At 40.3% G+C, this 22202-nt stretch overlaps 1 protein-coding gene across 11 annotated transcripts in view; it reads right to left on the reverse strand.

The window, feature by feature from the left end:
- The window catches only part of TAX1BP1 (Tax1 binding protein 1), an 82370-nt gene extending 61754 nt beyond the window's left edge, over positions 1 to 20616 (reverse strand). For 10 of the 11 annotated variants that reach the window (XR_014834043.1, XR_014834041.1, XR_014834039.1 and 7 more), the window contains exons 1-4: positions 20473 to 20616; positions 13251 to 13419; positions 7905 to 8007; positions 783 to 970 (exon numbers count right to left, since the gene is read on the reverse strand). Coding sequence is in view for 5 of the 11 variants with exons in the window: in XM_021079294.2 (XP_020934953.1) it covers positions 783 to 970; positions 7905 to 8007; positions 13251 to 13412 (453 nt within the window). In the remaining 6 variants the exon portion in view is untranslated. Of the gene's footprint in view, positions 1 to 782; positions 971 to 7904; positions 9632 to 12174; positions 13420 to 20472 lie in introns of all 11 variants that reach the window. The other variant, XM_085005617.1, reaches the window with a different exon arrangement.
- Between the last annotated feature and the right edge of the window lie 1586 nt (positions 20617 to 22202).

Genomic DNA, 22202 nt, shown 5'->3' on the forward strand with positions numbered 1-22202 from the left:
ACTGGGATGTCTCCCTGATTCTCTGCCGCATTTGGGACAGAGCAGGATCTTATAATGAAATGAAGTTCACATTTAATTACAGTTAGACTTAATGCTTTATACAACTCTCCCACCAGCTTTATCCTCAAATCTCTACTTCCCTACAACCAAAAGATCAGCCATCCCTACAGAAGAAAGGTTAAGGTGAGGAAACATTAGGAAGTTTTAGGTCTAAATTCTTTCATTCATTACTTATTGCACATCCGCTATGTACAAAATACTAGGGGAGTTCCCATTGTGGCTCAGCAGATTAAGAACCTAATACCCATGAGGATGCAGGTTTGATCCCTGGCCTCGTTCAGTGGGTTAAGGATCCAGCAATGCCACAAGCTGAAGTGTAGGTCGCAGATGCAGCTCAGATCTGGCATGGCTGTGGCGAAGGCCGGCCGTTGCGGCTCCAATTCAAACCCTAGCCCGGGAACTTCCACATGGCACAGCTGTGGCTATAAAAAGAAAAAAAATACTGATAAGCCGAGATAGTCCCTGCCACAGTTTAAATCAGTAACATAACCAAAAAATATTCACTCCAAGTTTATTATTTTAGTTAAAGTATTAGATTTTCAAGTTACACTACTGCATAACTTGAAAAATCTTAAAATGCCAAGAAATATGAGCTCTGTCTGAAAATGTATGTATTATTGATTTGTCTTTTTTAAAAGTCTCTATTTTAAAGCCACGTTTATAACAAAAAATCCAGTTCATAATGTAAATATATGAATCGCCAGCTAACTACTGGTACCAACCTCAAGAAGGCCAGCTTTTGTGGTCACCACCAACATGTCAGAATTTCCTTCATCTTCCATAGTAAGCAACTCTTCCACTGGAGAAGAAGCTCGAAACTGAAAAGGTGTACTTGCTCCACGAATTTCACCCTTATGGGTAACATAACAGAACTGATAAAATTCTCCATCATCATTTGGAAGGTAATAACCTAAGAGGACATTAACAAGCCAAAAAAAAAAAAATTAAATTTCCAGATATACAGTTGTCATCTGAAATAAATTTAACAAACCTTCCCATTTCCTCTCATCCCTGATCCTGTTCCTAAGCACTCAGGATATGCCTTTCCTCCTAACTTCCACAAATTATCTACCAAAACTAGACTCTCCCTTCTTCCCTAAACATGCTCATATTTTTCTAATCTTAGGTCTAAGCTTACACTCCCAAAATAGTCTTCCCCTGTATCTTCACTAGGGCAAAAACAATTCATCTGCAAAGTCAAGCATGTAGTTTTTAACGAGAAAGAGGCTGGAGGAGGAGCAATGGAAGAACCAACATAAAAACCTAGGAAGGGAGTTCCCATCGTGGCACAGCAGAAAAGAATTCGACTAGGAACCATAAGGTTTCAGGTTCGATCCCTGGCCTCAATCAGCAGGTTCAGGATCTGGTGCTGCCGTGAGCTATAGTGTAGGTCACAGATGCGGCTTGGATCCTGCATTGCTGTGGCTGTGATATAACTGGCAGCTGTAGCTCCAATTCAGTCCCTAGCCTGGGAACCTCCATATGCCACAGGTGTGGCCCTAAAAAGCAAACAAACAAAAAACTACAACAAAAAATCTAGAAAGATTGGGAGTGGGAATACATCATTTAAAGAAATCTTCCCTCAAATATGACATTAACTAAATGCAAAAGATATTAACAAAATGAATATGACACACATGTAAATTGTGTAAGGGCATAAACAGGACTGAGAGAGAACAAAAATAAGCTTGGGAACCACACAGATTTACTCTAGAGTTTCAGCACTACCACTAATTATTATTTACTTAACCTCTCCAAGCCCCAGTTTCTTATCTGTAAAAGAGATATGAAGCCAACCATCTCAAAGTTCTTAAGTACCAAGGATAATGTAGTTATACTATCTTGCCCACTATCTGACAAATAATGTGTTCAGTGTTCGTACTGTCTTTCCTCAGCTCAATTGTTACCCTCTTTTAAATTCTGCTGGATTATCCTAGATCAAATTTAATCTTTACCTCCTCTCCAAAGCTCCTATGGTATTTTTTAATATTAAAAAAACAAAAACAATAACATACCTCAGTGTTCCCGTTGTGGTGCAGTAGTTAACAAATCCTATTAGTATCCATGAGGACAAGAGTTTGATCCCTGGCCTCGCTCAGTGGGTTAAGGATCCAGTGTTGCCATGAGCTATGCTGTAGGTCACAGACACAGCTCGCATCCCACATTGCTGTGGCCATGGTGTAGGCCAGCAGCTATAGCTCTGATTCGACCCTCAGCCTGGAAACTTCCATATGCTGCGGGTGGTATGCCTCCCCCACACCCACCGCCCACCAAAAAAAGATAGCTGACCTTTCTCCAAAGAAGGAAGGAGGCAGAGAAAATATAAGATAAGCCTAAAATATCTTGTCATACTTGAAATAATAAAGAAGTTCTCAAAAAGGAATGTGTTGGGGGGCTGGAGGGAGACGACAAAAAAGCACAGGAGCCCATCTGATGGAGCTCCCAATAACCAAAGAAAGCTAAAACAATTCTAGCAACAACAACAAAAAAGTATGTTAACATTAGATATTATTCAACACAAGAAAATAAACATGCATGAATCCATGGAGAAGGGGACAACTCTTCCTAACATCATAATTCCAAGTAATAATGTGCAAAAAATAAGAACAGAAAAGCACTTCGGCAAACACAGTTATAACTGTTGTAGGCAAGGTCCACCTAAAGGATACTACAACTAGTGGGTTAAAAAGTTTGAGGAGAAACAAAGAAACCCTTAATCTCAAGATTGCGCCCCATAATATTTATTAAATCACAAACAGAACATACTAACTTTATAGGAGAAACCCAGCAGACACTGCCTTAACCAAGTGATCAAGATTAATACTGCTAAGAATAAAACATAAAGACATCAAGTACTCCCTGACACAATGTACTGAAAAGAACACATCACTTCTATGGTACTCTTCCTGAAAATGTATAGCCTCAATCTAATCAAGAGAAACTGTCAGAAAAACTCAAAATGAGGAACAAGCTACCAAAATAAAATGAAACTGAACAGTATTTGTCAAGAATGTAAAAGCCATGAGGAGTTCCCTTGTGACTCAGTGGGTTAAGGATCCACCATTGTCACTGCAGCAGCTTGGGTCACTGCCCTGCATTAATTCAATCCCTGGCCTGGGAACTTCCATATGCTGCGGGTGTGACCAAAAAGGAAAAAAATAAAAAGGTCAACAAAGACAAGGACAGAATGAGGAACTATCACACACTGGAGAAAACTAGGAAGTTATGACAATAAAATTTGGATTCAGGAACAGAAAAAAGAACACTACTGGAAACACTAGTGAAATCTGAATAAATAAGGTTTGTACTTTAGTCAACAGCACTGTACTAATGTTAAATTCCTGGTTTTTTAAATATACTACAGTTATGCAACATGTTAACATTAACAGAAGCTAAGTGAAGGGTAGACGAAAATTCTGTATACTATTTTTGCAAGTTTACATCTAAAATTATTTCAAAATACAAAGTATTTTTAAAAACACAGAGGTATACCTAGCAATCTATTTTTTTGTTTTTGTTTTTGCTTTTTAGGGCTGCACATGGCATATGGAAGTTCCCAGGCTGGAGGTCTAATTGGAGCTGCAGCTGCCAGCCTAAAACACAGCAACTCAGGCTCCAAGCCACGTCTGCAACCTAAACCACAGCTAAAGACAACACCGGATCCCTGACCCACTGAGTGAGGCCAGGGATGGAACCCACAACCTCATGGATACCAGTGGGACTTGTTTCCAATGCACCACAATGGGAACTCCTAGCAATATATTTTTTAAAGCTTTTTAAAAACCCCACCCTCCTATTATTCTACTACTAAATTAATTAATCCATGGCTGAGTAACTTTGCAAATGGCCACTACACTTATAATTAAAAAAAAAAAAAAAGTCTAAGTTTAAATAGAAAACAAAAATACAGAGTTCCAAATTTCCATCATGGCTCAGTGGTAACAAGCCTGTCTAGTATCCATGAGGACTCGGGTTCGATCCCTGTGGGATCACTCAGTGCATTAAGGATCAGTGTTACTGTGAGCTGTGGTGTAGGTCACACATGCAGCTCAGATCTGGCATTGATTCAGCTGTGGCGTATGCCGGCAGCTGCAACTCCGATTCAACCCATAGCCTGAGAACCTCCATATGCCAGGGGTGCAGCCCTAAAATGACAAAAGAAAAAAAGAAAAACAAAAATATAGCTTGACTAATAAGCTCTCATATCATGATACTGAAAAGTCTACAAACTAAATACTCAAGGTCTGATTTTTTTTTTTTTTTTTTTTTGCATTTTAGGGCCGCACTTACGGCACATGGAGGTTCTCAGGCCAGGGGTCAAATCAGAGCTGTAGCTGCCAGCCTACGCCACAGCCACAACAACGGCCACAGCCACAACAACGCGGGACCCAAGCCACATCTGCAACCTACACCACAGCTCACAGCAATGCCGGATCCTTAACCCACTGAGCAAGGCCAGGGATCGAACCCACATCCTCACGGATACTAGTCAGGTTTGTTAACCCCTGAGCCACTATGAGAAGTCCTGATTTTTTTTTTTTTTTTTTTTTTGTCTTTTTGCCAATTCTTGGGCCACTCCCGCAGCACATGGAGGTTCCCAGGCTAGGGGTCCAATTGGAGCTATAGCCACCGGCCTACACCAGAGCCACAGCAACGCAGGATCCGAGCAGCGTCTGCAACCTACACCACAGCTCATGGCCACACCAGATCATTAACCCACTGAGCAAGGCCAGGGATCGAACCCGCAACCTCATGGTTCTTAGTTGGATTCGTTAACCACTGTGCCACGACGGAACTCTTGATTTTTTTTTTTTTTTTTTTTTCAAACTCACAAAAACAATCCACTAAAAAATATGGTTCTGGAGTTCCCAATGTGGCACAGTGGGTTAAGGATCTGATTGCAGCAGCTCAAGTTGCTATAGCAGCAGGGGTTATATATGATTCAAACACCATCTGACATAAAAGATACAGTTATTATTCAGAACTAAATTTTTTTTATTTTTTAAATGATTTTTTTTCCAAAACTGGTTTACAGTGTTGTCAATTTTCTAAATGTACAGCAAGGTGACCCAGTCACATATACATATATACATTCTTTTTCTCGCATTATTGTGCTCTATAAGTGACTAGATATAGTTCCCAGTGCTATACAGCAGGATCTCATTGCTTATCCATTCCTAAGGCAATAGTTTGCATCTATGAACCCCAAACTCCCAGTCCATCCCACTCCCTCCCCCTCTCCCTTTGCAACCACAAGTTTGTTCTCCAAGTCCATGATTTTCTTTTCTGTGGAAAGGTTCATTTGTTCCATGGAATTCCAGATATAGGTGATATCATATGGTATTTGTCTTTCTCTTTCTGACTTACTTCGCTTAGTGTGAGACTCTCTAGTTCCATCCATGTTGCTGTAAATGGCATTATTTGGCAGATCTAAAATTTAAAGCTACCTACAAATAGCTCTCATTGGATTAATAACAGCAAAAATAAAATAGGAAAAAGTAAAAACCAAACTCTGACTCAAATTTTATAGCCTAGAACGTTAGCAACTAGTAAGATCACCATAAACAAATCAGGGTCCATTTAGGAAAAAAATTTATGTACCTTATTGTGTTCTGAGTTTTACATTTCAGAATTCTCATGACTACTCCACAAAATGAGCAAAATTACTTAAATTATGCTTACAATTCCTTCTAGCTCTAACATTCTATAACTAAGTTTTCTTTTCTTTTTTTGTCTTTTTGCCTTTTCTAGGGCCACTCCCAGGGCATATGGAGGTTCCCAGGCTAAGGGTCCAATCGGAGCTGTAGCCGCTGGCCTATGCCAGAGCCACAGCAACACGGACAGGATCTGAGCCATCTGCAACCTACACCACAGCTCACGGCAACGCCAGATCCTTAACCCACTGAGCAAGGGCAGGGATCGAACCCGCAACCTCATGGTTCCTAGTCAGATTCATTAACCACTACGCCATGATGGGAACTCCATATAACTAAGTTTTCTTTACATAAAAATTCTAGGCAGGCAGAAGCTTTTATTTCTGAATTTCTAATAAAAATTATGATGAATATTCAAAAACATGTAAAACTTAGCCTTTCACACCCATTAGAAAGAGAGGCTGAGAGGTCCCCTTGTGGCTCACTGGTAACAAACCAGACTAGTATCCATTGTGGGTTTGATCCCCGGCCTCACTAAATGGGTTTAGTACCCAGCACTGCCATGAGCTGTGCTGTGGATGGCGCTCAGATCCCAAGTTGCTGTGACTGTGGTGCAGGCTGGAGGCTGTAGTTTCAATTCAACCCCTAGCCTGGGAACCTCCATATGCCTCAGGCGCGGCCCTAAAAAGCATGCATGCATGCACGCCTACATACCAAATAAAATAAAATAATCGAAAACATAAACCACCAAAATCCCCACTAACACCACCAAATGCTGGCTGATGTAGAGCAATAAGAACTCTCATTCACTGCTGGTAGAATGCAAAATGGCACTGCGACTTTGGAAAAGAGTTTACAAAACTAAACATATTCCTACCATATGTTCAGCAATCACATGTGTTCTCCCAAATAAGATGAAAACTTACATCCACACGAAAACCTGTGCATGAATGTTTGTAACGGTTTTATTCACAACTCCAAAACTTGGAAGCAACCAAGATATTCTTTAATAGACAAATGGATGAACAAGGTACGTTACATCCATACAATGGGGTATTTTTGGTTTCCTTCGTAATTACACTGACTTTACGTGTATGAAAACACTGTACTGAATCAGAGTCCATTAGCTTCCCCAGACCATGGTATAAAGAAGATGAAGAATTTGCTTTAATACAATCCCAAGTCAGTACAATTTTAATACAAAAATCACTGAAGCAAATTCTGTGATAGCTTTCTATGCAAGACTGTGTTTTGTTTTGTCTTAAAGCAACAAGGTGTGTTTTTTTCATATAACAAGAAATCTGGAGGCAGCTGCCTGCTGGCCTTGATTCAATGGCTCAGACATGTCAGGACAGACATATGTGCTTATCTTGGCATTCCCCTCATGGCCACAAGAGGAAAGCTGCAGCTCCAGCTAACTAATACCTTTGTGAAGGTAGAATATGGGGGGGAGGCAATACCAGGTACTCCTCAGAGTACTTTTTAAAATCTGTATATAAGGCCAAGCCTAGACAAAAATGAATTTTATATTACTCACAAACATCCTATTGGCAACTTTCCCTATAGAATTTCTAGTCTATAAATTCCATTAACCATCTTTGTGACTTTCACACAAAATATTTTCTCACCTCTAATTTGTTACATTATCTAACAGCAGTAATAGCATTGTCATTTCAAAAAAAAAAAAAAAAAAAATCAGGAGTTCCTGTTGTGGCGCAGTGGTTAACGAATCCAACTAGGAACCATGAGGTCACGGGTTCGATCCCTGGCTTTGCTCAGTGGGTTAAGGATCTGGTGCTGCCATGAGTGTGGTGTAGGTTGCAGACACGGCTCGGATCCCGCACTGCTGTGGCTCTGGCGTAGGCCAGTAGCTACAGCTCCGGTTAGACCCGTAGCCTGGGAACCTCCATGCCGTGGGATCGGCCCTAGAAAAGGCAAAAAGATAAAAAAAAAAAAAAAAAAAAAAACTTAAAAGACCTCTCTTCAATGAAAGACAACTAAAAAACCCTTAATTTTAAAACATCATGTGATCTACACTAGATATTTACATTCTTATGACTTGTTAAAGAAAGATATTAATTAATTTTGGAACAACTGCACATGCCTAAGTAGATGATTACAATGAGGTACAACATTTTCAATGGCAATAAAACATCCAATTTCATCTAAGTTCTACTTTTCAGTTCTTACCTTGAAATGCTAACACACAATTGACTGTTGATCCTTCTACATAGTGTTCAGGCATAGGGGACCACAAAAATGTATAATAATCACGAGCAGTACTCCATCCAACCTCAAGGAAAACAACAAAAACATGGATATTATAAGTAGTTTAATATAAGAAGGATATCTTACAGCATATTGTTTTTTCACTGTATCCTTAAAGCATGCATTAATGTTTACAAATCAAGAGCATTTTGGAGTTCCCATCATGGCGCAGTGGTTAACGAATCCGACTAGGAACCATGAGGTTGCGGGTTCGGTCCCTGCCCTTGCTCAGTGGGTTAAGGATCCGGCGTTGCCATGAGCTGTGGTGTAGGTCGCAGATCCGGCCTGGATCCCGCATTGCTGTGGCTCTGGCGTCGGCTGGTGTCTACAGCTCCGATTCGACCCTGAGCCTGGGAACCTCCATATGCCGCGGGAGTGGCCCTAGAAAAGGCAAAAAAAAAAAAAAAAAGAGCATTTTAACAAGAATTGTCAAATTTTTATTATAATTTTTTAAGCTATAACCTAATGCTATAAAAATCTGGTAACAGTAGAATTTATACTATATATTAAAATGCAATTTGGAGTTCCCGTTGTGGCACAGTGGTTAACGAATCCGACTGGGAACCATAAGGTTGCGGGTTCGGTCCCTGCCCTTGCTCAGTGGGTTAACAATCTGGCGTTGCCGTGCGCTGTGGTGTAGGTTGCAGATGCGACTCAGATCCCGTGTTGCTGTGGCTCTGGTGTAGGCCGGTGGCTACAGCTCCGATTAGACCCCTAGCCTGGGAATCTCCATATGCCGCGGGAGCGGCCCAAGAAATAGCAAAAAAAAATGCAATTTGATACCCAATTTCTCAAGGAAAATCTTAGTATGCTTATGATCAAATACAAAAACTTATGTCTTCCTTAAATTTCATTTCACTAAACGTAAGTTTTTAAAACTTATTTTACGGCTCAAACTTAAATGTGTGTGTTTTTTTTTTTTTAATCAGATTTACCCCTCCTCCTTAAATCCACTAACTAAACCAGTAATGTCTCATCTTTAGTCAATCTTGACTACAGCCAATGGTAAATTTGTAAAAATTGATTTGTACGTTTATTCCTAAATTGTTTATATACGCAAAAAGACTACCTATATCCCACCTATCCAAAACATTTCCAACTTATAACACAAATAGATATATTATGTATCTCAATCCATATTTTCCAGATGAAGTGTACTGTGTCAATACTGAATATGAGAGCAGTTTAAAATGGTACTAGAGGCGTTCCCATTGTGGCACCGCAGGTTAAATAAGGGTGCAGCACTGATACACAGCACAAATTCCTCTAGGATGGGTATGTCTACCATCCAAACTTCCACACGGGAGGGCATACCACAGTGGAAGAAACACAATTTGGACATCTGGAAATTACGTAGACAGTCCTGGTACGAACAGTAAACAAATCTAATCAGAAGAGTCAAACCACAAAGAGTACAACTCACCCACTGTTTCTATTTCCCTGGTTACCTGACTAGAACTTGACTGGATTTCTGGATTACAGATTTAAATCCCTTGAAATGCAAGGGAATTTGCCTATTAGTCCACTAGCAGCAAGTATACAGAAACTTATTGAGTTGATAATAGTTATTTTAAACATTGAAAAATGGCAGGGAGGGAGTTTCTGTCACGGCTCAGTGCAAACAAATATAACTAGTATCCGTGAGGATGCTGGTTCGATCCCTGGGTTAAGGATCTGGCTTTGCCGTGAGCTGTGGTGTAGGTCACAGATGTGGCTCAGATCCTGAGCTGCTGTGGTGTAGGCTGGCAGCTATAGCTCTGATCTGCCCCCTAGCCTGGGAACTTCCATATGCCGCAGTTGCGGCCCTAAAAAGACAAAAACAAAAGGGGGGTGGGCAGGGAAGCTATGACAATACTGAAAACAATAGGTCAGTTAAAAGTTAGGTATTGACTGTCACAACATATAGCTCTCAGGAGCTACACTTAAATCCAGCTAAGAGGGACTATCTATATTTGGAAAGGAACCAAAACAACAGATATTTCACATAGTTTAGTGTGGGGAGTTACAATAGTACTGGACATCATTATCATTCTTCTGTTACCAGTGCAATTAGTGAAGTAAGAGCAAAAAAGGAAATTAAACGGGTGACATGAAAGGGGGAAAAAAAACCCACAAATGTGTTCCCTTTAAACTGGATTAACATTTTAGAAAAACATGTTGGATGAGAAGTTTAATTATAAAGGAAATTCTGAGAGGGAATGTAAAGATCAGAAGAACAAGGTTAGCAAGCAAAAACACAGGTTATTAATAAATTCTAGAAGTTCTCATTGTGGTGCAAAGGAAAAGAATCTGACTAGTATCAGTGAGGATTCAGGTTTGATCTCTAGTCTTGCTCAGTGGGTCGAGGATCTGATGTTGCTGTGAGCTGTGGTGTAGGTCACAGACGAGGCGTGGATCCCGAGTTGCTGTGTCTGTGGTGTAGGCAGCTGTAGCTCTGATTCGACCCCTAGCTTGGGAACTTCCATATGCCTCAGGTGTGCCCCTAAAAAGCAAATTCTAGAGAAACCTTGAAAGAAAAATAGAAACATTAGGGTGGAGATAGCACATAGAGAGCACTTGTAAAACAAGAGTCAGAGAATCCAGAGGGTAACGATTTTGACATATAACATGGAGCAGGAAAGGCACGGAAAATGAATTTGATGATTATGTACAGATAAATGCAAAACCTATGAAATACTATAAACTAATCCTATGAATTTTTTTTTTCTTTTTGGCTTTTTATGGGCACACCTGCTGCATATGAACGTTTCCAGGCTAGGGGTCAAATCAGAGCTATAGCTGCCAGCCACAGCCACATAGCAATGCAGGATCCGAGCCACATCTGTAACCTACACCACAGCTCACACTGCAGCACTGGATCCTTAATCCACCAAGCAAGGCTAGTGATCAAACCCATGTTCTCATGGATACCGGTCGGGTCCATTACTGCTAGGTCACTATGGGAACTCCAAGCCTATGAATTTTTAAATTCTACAAAAATGAACACAAAACTTTACAACAGATATTTCCAGGAAAGGCAAGGGTATAATGGGTAGGGGTATTCATTCTTTCTTTTGTATATACCACAGTTTTCAAAAATTGTTACAAAAGCAAAGGTCTTTCTTTTTTAAAAGGAAAAAAACTGCAAAAAAGACTAGATATACACAAGAAGGCTGCAATACTGATTCTAAAACAGAACTATCATAAACACTACAAATGTCCCTCCTACAGAGCTATTTACATTGATAAGAAAGTGGTTTTAATCATAAGCGAAAAATTCAGGACATAAAAAATGTCATACAGTACTACTATTCCAACTACTTTCAAAATATATGCATTTTTAAAAGACTGAAAGTATTCTTTTAGTTTCAAAGAAAAAAAAAAGTGTTCCCGCTGTGGTACACTGGGTTAGTGATCCAGCAGTTGCTGCAGCTGTGGCAGAGGTCACAGCTCTGGCTCAGATTTGATCTCCGACCTGATCTCTGGCCTGGGAACTTCCACATGTCATGGGAACAGCCAAAAATGGGGGGAGAGGGCGGGGAGGACAAAAAAAAGTGCTGGAAGGAAACACTTAAAACACTAACTATGTGGGAGATCTCCTATGGTGCAGCAAGTTAAGGATCCATGTTGTCACTGCAGCAGCTGTGGATCACTACTGTGGCTAGTGTTCAGTCTTTGGCCCAGGAACTCCTACATGCCACGGGCACAGCCAAAAATTTTTAAAAGTGCAGAAACAGGTAGGCAGTTAAAATAGACACAATTGGTGTTTAGCTGGATTTGAAGAGAAAGTCATTAGCTTTTGGCTTAAACAATAAGCCATTAACTAAAAATACAAAGAAAAAAAAAAAACAAATACATAATTTGAAAGAAAAATATAAAGATGAATTTTCCTGAAATACAATTTATCACCTATCAGCCTACATATCTACATATGCAATCTTCCTACTGCCTATAATGAAAAATCTGCAAACTGTTTTTGTTTGGTTTGGTTTTTTTTTTTTTAATTTTAGGGCCCTACTTTCGGCATATTTAAGTTCCCAGCCTAGGGGTCAAATCAGAGTTACAGCTGCTGGCCCACCAAAGCCACAAAAAACAGGGGATCCAAGCCACATCTTCGACCTACACCACAGCTCATAGCAACGTCAGATCCTTAACCCACTGAGGCCAGGGATAGAACCAGCATCCTCATGGATACTAGTTGGGTTTGTTAGGCTGAGTCACAATGGGAACTCCTCTGCAAACTGTTTAGCCTTTCCTTCATGGATAGAATGACACCTTCAACTTCACCTTCCTCCACTTCCCTAAATTATGTTTATTTTCTATTTAAACTAACTCAGTTTCATGAACATTCTCACCCCTGTGCCTCTATATTGGGCAAAACAAAGGTTTTTCTGTCCTATTAAGGCAGACTTTTCACTTCTAGATACTCTCAATGTGCCTATTTCTAGTAGCTACTCTTATTTCTTTCTATTTGCTATTTAACTTATACAGAACACACAATCAAAATTTCAAGACCATTAAAATCAAATATAAAATAGAACAAATCAATTCTCAGGGAGAATCTAGAGTAACCCAGGAGAAAAGTTAAGTTTTACTGTTTGGACTTAAATGAAATTATTTTGACTGCTTAAAGGACATTCCTTTGTTTTAGTTCCCCATTATGTTCTGAAGAATTGAAACTGACAAAAAAAAATTTCACCACTGTAATGATCATCTCAGTGTAATTTTCAAGCAAATATTACACAAAATTAGCAAAATATTAGAAAAGTGGGACTCTTACCATCAAAGAACTTACTATTTAGTCATGTAAAACAGAGAACTCTTATAAAAGCATAAGACAATATGAGGAATATTTAAACAATATAGAACAGAAAAGTAGTAACATAGCTGTAGAGCTGTACAAAATTAATTACAAATGACAAGACAGTAAATGACATAGTAACCCAAAGGAAAAGGTCATTTTTTTTTTCAGGTAAGGAATAGAGAAAATGGAAGGAAAAAAAAAGATTTGAAAATATTTTCACAAGTCCTTGAGTGAAGTTGAAATTTTTGATTATACAGAGGGAAGTCTGGAGAACTGAAGATCCCAACATCTGTTGTATACTATCCTCCACTATTAAGTATTTCATGTTTACACAATGTTTACATTTACAAATGTAAATATTTTACATTTGACGTTTATAAAAATGACCCTTATTTTAAGACAAGGCTAATGTAAGCTACTTGCCAATCTCTTAGAAAGAAAATAAAAAATACTACATAGAAGAAATATGCAGAAAGTTCTCTTACCTTGAATATACCAACCCAATCTTTTGGATGTGGATGGATATATGGAGTTAAGGTATAATGGCATTCCAGGTGTGCATTAGGAAGATAACTCTTAGCCACATTTTGAAAGATGACATGGGCAAAGTTGGAAGTCTGCAATGGGACTTCTTGAAAGGATGTCATTGTGAATCTGAAACAAGAAAATCATGCAAATTTAAAGATAACAAGTGGGAGTTCCCTTCATGGCTCAGCAGTTAACAAATCTGACTAGTATCCATGAGGACGCAGGTTCAATCCCTCGCCTTGCTCAGTGGGTTAAGGATCCGGCATTGCCAGGAGCTATAGTATAAGTCCCAGACATGGCTCAGATCCTGCATGGCTGTGGTGCAGGCCGCTGGCTACAGCTCTGATTAGACCTCTAGCCTGGGAACCTCCATATGCCATGGGAATGGCCCTAGAAAAGGCAAAAAGACAAAAACAAAAACAAAAAAAAAATGTTCACTAGTTACAGAATACCCATGAGAGTGACCATAGCTGTATTAACTGAACTAAACTCTAACAACTACCAAAACTGAAGTAAGTTGTTCCCTGGTAGCTCAGTGGGTTAAGAATCTGGTGTGGGCACTGCTGTGCCTCAGGTTTGATCCCTGGCCCAGGAACTTGAACATGCCATAGGCAGAGCCAAAAAAAAAAAAAAAAAAAAAACAAACCACAAACTGAGGTAAGTGAATCAGTAATGTTTCTCTATGAAGAGAGTGAATATTTAAGTTTCTCTGAGGAAGCTATTCAGTAAGGAAAAAATAAAACTAGTTTGGGATGAGTTTCCTATGTGTTTAATTAAAAGCCATTTAAGAAAAACTTTCTTTCCATAAAACTTGATACGTTTCCTAATGTAAACTTCATCAACAGAGCAGTAAATCATTTTTCCTAAAACAAGTCTGTGGAGTTTAAACTTTTGTTTAACCTCAATTACAACAGCATTTAAAAATCCATAATCCAATCTTAGACTTTTACTTCACTGAAATGTTTTTAAGGTATAAAACAGCATGACGGTAAACAACAGGCATTCATATATATATTCATGTGTATACAGGCTTTTAAATGAATCAAAAGGGACTCAAAAAGTACACATCATATAGTCTTTATTGATGAGGACTACATATGAAAAGAGAATTTAAAAGGACTTTAACTTTTTTATTCATTTACTTTTTTTGGCTGTGCCCATGGCATACATAATATCCCAGGTCAAGGATCAAACCCGCTGTAACAGCTGTAACTAGAGCCAAGCAGTGGCAATGCCAGATCCTTAGCCCGCTGAGCCATGAAGGACCTCCTAGGACTTTAACTTTTAATTCAAATGACTAAATTTTTACCACTATATTTAATGTATTATTTTCATTATTTTAAATAAACACATTAACATGAAATTTCATTTTTAAACACTCCCCAAAGATGAAATACAAAACCCTAACATCAGACTTTAAATATATTCATGATGCTTATGTCTTAGAGTAAGATAATTTGTAATTATCCCATTAATAATCATCATTAATCTCTAACACTCCAATCTGTTTAATAATTTTTTTTTTTTTTTTAGGAGTTCCCATCGTGGTGCAGTGGTTAACCATTCGTGCAATCACGAGGTTGCGGGTTCGATCCCTGGCCTTGCTCAGTGGGTTAAGGATCTGGCGTTGCCGTGAGCTGTGGTGTAGGTTGCAGATGCAGCTCAGATCCTGTATTGCTGTGGCTGCGGTGTAGACTGACAGCTATAGCTCCAATTCAACCCCTGGCCTGAGAACCTCCATATGCCGCAGGAGCGGCCCAAAAAAATAGCAAAAAGACCAAAAAAAAAAAAAGGAATTTTTCTTTTTTTTTGGTCTTTTTAGGGCCACACCTGTGGCATATGGAGGTTTGCAGGCTAGGGGTTCTGCAGCTGCCAGCCTATGCCACAGCCACACCAGATCCGAGCCACGTCTGCACCCTACACCACAGACCACTGCAACACCAGATCCTTAACCCACTGAGTGAGGCCAGGGGTTGAACCTTCGTCCTCATGGATACTAGCCAGATTCGTTTCCACTGAGCCACAACAGGAACTCCCTTTTTAAGAATTTCAATGCAACCGTAACTATAAAAAGATTTTACGGAAGTCATTCCATTCTCATTACCACTTTGTTTAATTCCAATATAGCTTCCAGTTTTTAAAAAGTTAATATTGATAAATGCAATCTGAATGTAATTACAACATGAATCAACCCATTTAAAATAGTGACGTATCTAATTTCCACATATTTCCTGTTTTGCTCCTCACACAGAGAAGAAATGGAGTGAAAAGATGGGCAAGCTTATAAAAACGTTAAAATGCACTGAGAATGCTAATATATGAAGATGATTCACTGGCAGATTTATGTATTACACATGCTCACATGCAGACCTGCCACACATATGTACATACACACACATGCACACACACAGACCCACACACCACCCAGTGGGGAAGAAAAGTGCAAAATCACTGCATCACCTTGTGGTACTGTTTGGGAAGTGTTGCTTCATTAACATCCTAAGAAAAAGAACTGTGCCTCAGGTGGAGAGAGGAAATACAGCCTCGACACACAAAAGAAAGTAGAAGCAGATTTACCATACCTCGTTTCTCATTCTCCAAAGAAAACGTCTAGAAACATGGGTATATTAAGATGCAAGCCAAGGATAAGTAAAGTTTTTCCAGTCAAGAAAACAAAAAACAATAAATAAACCAAAGCTGGGAGTTCCCGTCGTGGCGCAGTGGTTAACGAATCCAACTTGGAACCATGAGGTTGCGGGTTCGGTCCCTGCCCTTGCTCAGTGGGTTAACGATCCGGCATTGCCGTGAGCTGTGGTGTAGGTCGCAGACGCGGCTCGGATCCTGCGTTGCTGTGGCTCTGGCGTAGGCCAGCGGCTCCAGCTCCGATTCGACCCCTAGCCTGGGAACCTCCATATGCCGTGGGAGTGGCCCCAAAGAAATAGCAAAAAAAGACAAAAAATAAATAAATAAATAAACCAAAGCTGGATACACCAAGACTAGAAGAGTGGGGGGAGATGAGTAGGGAGAATCAACTGTATGGTGAGGGATAGAAGTATGGTGGTGAGCATGCTATAGGGCATCCAGAAGACATAATTTAACATACATGAAACTTATATAATGTTATAAACCAATGATACCTCAATAAAAAATAAAAATACGTGAAAACAAGAAAAAAAAGATGAGACACATTTGGCTGGGAAACAAAGTCTGAAGTACAGATACACAGGTTGTCTGCAGTGGCCTCCTCCTTCCGTGTTTCCTACTTGATGCCCAAAGTTCTAACATCTCTAGAGTTCCTTTATATGTGTTGTGCTGTAAATTTCATACTATAAAGTCTTTGATCAAAAATCCAATTTTGTTATTTTGAGGATTCAATACAACATCTAAGGAAAAAAGTAATATACAGTGGGCACTCAGATATACAGCTAAAATAAACGGGGGGGGGAGGGTTCAATGTTATCTTTACTTGTTGCTAAAACTTGGCTTCTGTCCACTGGTACAAACAGAAACACGGAGACATAGTTCTGGGCAACAGAGGAAAAAAAAATAGCTTTATTGCTTTGTCAGGCAAAGGAGGCCACTCTAGAAGACTGTGTTGTGCTCCCCTTTAGGAAAGAATAGGAAGTGGTTTTACAGTTTTAGGAGGGGAAAATAGAGCCAGAGATAAAGATTAGGGTAGATGAAAGCCTGTAATCATTTTCAAAATTGGTGTTAGTGGCCCCAGGACTGGTTCTGGTGGTCCTTCTCTCTGGCTTTAATTTGCGGGGGGGGGGGGGGGGGGGTAGTACTGCAGAAGAACTCAAAGATATTGTTAATGCACATTCCTTGAGGAAGAACCAGGACCCTGACCCAAGAATGCACTATAGTTTCTTGACTGTTCCTGCGCCCCCTCCCTCCCCTGATTACCAACTATTTGAACCTGCCCTTTGGAACTGAGGGAAGGTCATGGAGGTTGAAGCTTATACCCTAAAAACAAGAAATGGGGGACACAGAAAGGCCTGTGCCCAGGCACCCCACAGGGCCCTGTTCAGTTTCAATCTTGCAATTTTTCAAGCCCAAAACAGATCTGACTTTTGTGGTAGTTTTTTTTCCAGTGGCTACTGATACTCATTTTACTTGACCAGCCCAAAATGTAAGCCTTAATCAAATAAAGTAGGAAAAAGACCATACTAAGAATTTCTGTGCAAAAACATAGTCAAATTAAGCTTCTTAATTTAAATATTTCATATAATTTGCCAATTCTAACACTTAGAATTCAAAAAGATATAAGGTGATTATGTTCTACTGATATTATTATAGTGACTGTATTTTTTCAAAGTTCTTATCAGTTAAATAACCTAATTATAGGTGAAATATCCTTATGTCCAGGATTTGCTTTAAAAACTCCAGGGGAAACAGTAAATGTGCTGAGGTGGTAATAAACCAAGATTAGTAAAATAAATAAATAAATAAATAATAAATAAACCAAGATTAGCAAAACAGTGGTTCCTTTAACTGTTCCATTCTCCTTTCATGTATGTATGAAAATTACCATAATAAAAGTTAATAAAACCAAAGTAGACAAATAAAGATTAGTAATAAAAACTCAGTACGACTTCCTTCAATAGAAACATATTACACACAGTAGCTGACTAACTTAACGGAAGTTTTTCGGTTAAAAACTTATGAACTTTTGGAGTTCCCTGGTGGCTCAAGAGGTTAAGAACCCATCACTGCCACTGCTGTGGTTCAGGCTTGATCCCTGGCATAGAAGCATCCGGGAGAGGCCAAAGAGGGGGGATGAACTTTTAAATTTATTTCCAAACTTTAGTCCTAGAGGAAACTGAACATCAGGAAGGAAAAAATAAGTCTAATATTCTAATAGTTTCCAATTATTCACACTTCAGCTCAAAAAAAAGGCTATCAGCTGGTTTACAAACCAAAAAATTCTTATCAACAATCTTTCTGGGAGGCAGAAACAAAAGAATCAGTCTGTTGATGTGCACTCTTACAGTCTTCCCTATCTCCAAAACTCTTCACAGCTGAATAGTAGGCTATTCTGCCCAGGTGTCACCACTTATATTTAATTTTTATATTGTTTTAAAAGTTGGTTTCTAAAAAGCCATGGTCTTGGCCCATATATATTAGAGGGGAGAGAATCTTTATCTTCTCGTAGGAGTTTGTATGGGGCAAAATAAACTTTAAAAAGCCAAGAGTGATACTGAGTAGTATCCAAATTCCAAAAGGATGCAATTCAATAAACATCACATGTAAGATAATTCCTCCAAAGCAGTAAAAAAGGAGCATGGTTGCAATCTTTCATAAATATATATCATTAAAAAGGGTGAAACTACACAACCTAGAATAGATTTACAAGGATATCCTGCTGAATAGCATTGAGAACTATGTCTAGATACTCATGTTGCAACAGAAGAAAGAGTGGGGGAAAAACTGTAATTGCAATGTATACATGTAAGGATAACCTGACCCCTTTGCTGTACAGTGGGGAAAAAAAAAAAAAATTAAAAAAAAAAAAAGGGTGAAACTTAGAATTCCAAAATATCTGTTATTTTGTTAAGGAAAAGGCATTTACAGTTTAATTCTACACAAACGGCTGCAGCCATTATTGTCAACAGGAGTGTGCAATTTAAAAATGTGATGACTAAAAAATAAAAATAGGATATTCTTTGACGTTACAAAAAAAAAAACCCCAAAGCTAGTAAGTTATTTCTAATGTATCCTTTTATTTATTTATTTATTTATTTATTTTGGTCTTTTTAGGGCCGCACCAGCGACATATGGAGATTGCCAGACTAGCAGTCCAATCCGAGCTGTAGCTGCTGGCCTACACCACAGTCACAGCAAGGTCAGATCCGAGCCGCGTCTGCAACCTACACCACAGCTCACAGCAACGCTGATCCTTAACCCACTGAGAGAGGCCAGGGATCGAACCCGCACCCTCACGGTTCCTACTTGGATTCGCCAACCACTAAACCATGACGGTAACTCCTAAGTGGATCCTTGATAAGCACGAAAAGAAAGACTGGCCTCAGCCCTCTTCTATGCGGGAAATAGCACTTTAAGGTTAATTAGCTCACTTCTTGGATTAACATGTTACTCAAATGATCTCTCTAAATGCTTTTGGAGTTGAGCTCCAAAATTACAATTAGCAATTGTTCCTGCATCTTGTAAATATTCCACAATTAGCGGAATGCAGAGTTGAAAAGTTACGATTTTCCCAAGCCTGACTTTTAACAGCAATTCCTAACTACTTTCCGAAACTTAAAAACCTAGCGTACGTAGAAAGTCAAACGTCACAGCGTTCCCAAATTATCAATCAGGTAATAAATGTTTATCAGAACATGCACGCACATACTAATCTCTTAATAAAGATTCCCCGAAACGACGAACGCCTGCCGGGACTTGTACACAACCTGCGGAGCTCCGGGGTGCCGGAGGGAGGGAGAGTTGTGAAATCAGGAAAAGTTGCCTAAGCAAAGACAAACGTGGCTCTCCTCCCAAGATTTTAAAACATCCCTTCGAGAACTCGGCGTAGAGCCACTTATAAACAAAAGAAAAGTGTTTGCTAATTCAGCGGCCCAGGTGAAGTCGGTGATCCAACCAAAACAGCTAACCCAGCCCGCGGCCCCGAGACGTAGGCGGCGCACCGAGTCCCCGCCTCCTAATCTGCCGGCGACTCAAACCAAAACACTTGGGTTTCACCCTTCACGGGCAAGCCCGAGCGTCCCACCCGAGGCGACCTAGATGTTTTCCCAAGTTTATCTACGTCGACAGCACACACGCTGCCCTCAAAACACTCACCCCGCAGCTGAGCCTCGGGCGAGGCAGGGTCCTCTCCGGGGGGCCCACCGCGTCACTCGCCCCCAGCCAAAGGGTCCACGCCCCACACAGGTCCCCCAAATTGCGAAGGCCTAGCCCAGGGCCTCCCCGCCTTGTGAGGCGGCCACCGGTCGCTTTTTCCAACTCCACTGCTAACCGAAGTGGCCCACACCCCCGTCACAATCGCAGCCCGGGAAGGAAGGCACTGTCACTAGGCAGCTTCGTCACCAGGGCGACCATTCCCGAGATCAGCCAGGCCCCTAGTCTCTACTGAGGGGGGGAGTCTCTCGAACCCCCAAAGAGCTCCAGCGGGGGTCCGCCCCGCGCCAGGCGGTGGGGCAGGCAGGGGAAAGAGCTTACCGAGTGGGCAGCTCCTGGGCAGATAAGGGTGTTAAAAAGACTTCTGAGCCTGAGCCGCCATCAGCCCCGATCCTCTTCCGCCACCAAAGCCTCCTTCTACCGACCGGCTACACCTCCTCCCCGGGCCTAAAGCCGGAGCACGTCACTTCCGCCCAGGGACACGCCCCTTCCGCCGCCGCCGCCGCAGCCACGCGAGGTCAGCTGGAACACCAACCAGGTTGTTCTGGACGTTAAATCACCCTGGCAGTTAGTTGCCTGTGGCCGGGCCACGGGCAATTCCTTACCGGCTTTCACCGTCGGTTCGGCTGTTACTCCTCTTCCGCCCTGCCGGTTTTGCTCAGAGACCTGGCCGTAAACAAACAGGGTCCTTTGGGCTTTTTAATTATTACTTTGACCGGAAATTCAAGGAATTTACCAGTTAAGTGGAAAGGATAGTGTTTAAACTGGCACCAGGTCATTGTCTGGATCTTTAAAAATCTGTCCAAGCGAATCTCTTTTGTGGATCAGAAAGTGAAGAACCAAAGAAGCGAAAGAGCAACCGCGTGGCTGGGGCTGCAATCCATCACTCTCTTCAAACTCCTGGCCCAGCCCAGTGCTTGCTTAACAATGAGATTTTATTCCTTGTGAAACCTCGGTTTCCCTTAGGAGTTTGCAATTCCAGTGCTTTATGATTCTATTTCCTCTTGCTCGTTCTACCCGCATTTCTTCGAGTTAACTGCTTTTGTTATCCGTTATTTTGCGTGCATGAATTTATTTAGTCCTGTATCCTTTATTCAGTTATAATTTCTAAAGTCATTTGTTATGACTTCCTAGAGTAGGGGTTCAGTTTAAATCATAACTCCGCGGGGGCAAGTGTGGTCTCTTACAATCATGTACTTGTGTTGCCGTCAAACCCTGATAAAATTTGCAACATCACAGGTGAAGAAAGGATAATAAATTAGATCAGGTCAAATGTTGAAGCATCTTCTAAATTCAAAACGTACAAAAATCTTCTTCAATATACTTTACTTCCAACATATTTAATATTACAATGCCTTTGATAATAAGGGTTCTCAATATCTGCTAACTGATTTGTTTCCTATATATTGAAATATTTGAATTTGGTATTGTTCTGTTTATCATACTTGATAGATTTCAGAAGAACCTTTATAGAACATTTAGTACCAATTTCCTTAGATTACAGATAGTGTGATAATATCAGTAATCACCTGGCTTTACTGGTAGCAACCTTCCAGTGGTTGTCTGTGTCTCTTAAGCAATGTAAATACGGCAGTGAACCCTTACAAGCAGAATTTTTCAGAAGTGCTACTCTTCCCAGCAACTACAGCCAACTAATCTATGACAATGGAGGCAAGAATATACAATGGAGAAAAGACAGCCTGTTCAATAAGTGGTGCTGGGAAAACTGGACAGCCACGTGGAAAAGAATGAAATTAGAGCACTCCCTAACATCATACACAAAAAGAAACTCCAAATGGATTAAAGACCTAGATATAAGACCAGACGCTATAAAACTCTTAGAGGAAAACATAGGCCAAACACTCTCGAAATAAACGACAGCAACATCTTCTCAGATCCACCTCTTAGAGCAATGACAGTAAAAACAAAAATAAACAAATGGGACCTAATTAAACTTAAAAGTTTCTGCACAGCAAAGGAAACCCTAAACAAAATAAAAAGACAACCCACAGAATGGGAGAAAATCTTTGCAAGTGAATCAGCTGACAAGG

Source organism: Sus scrofa, chromosome 18 (genome assembly GCF_054392235.1).
Source record: "Sus scrofa isolate SSC_HxYL_T2T_F1_AM1 chromosome 18, Sscrofa_HxYL_maternal_Yorkshire_Landrace_v2.0, whole genome shotgun sequence".
NCBI classification, from domain to species: Eukaryota; Metazoa; Chordata; class Mammalia; order Artiodactyla; family Suidae; genus Sus; species Sus scrofa.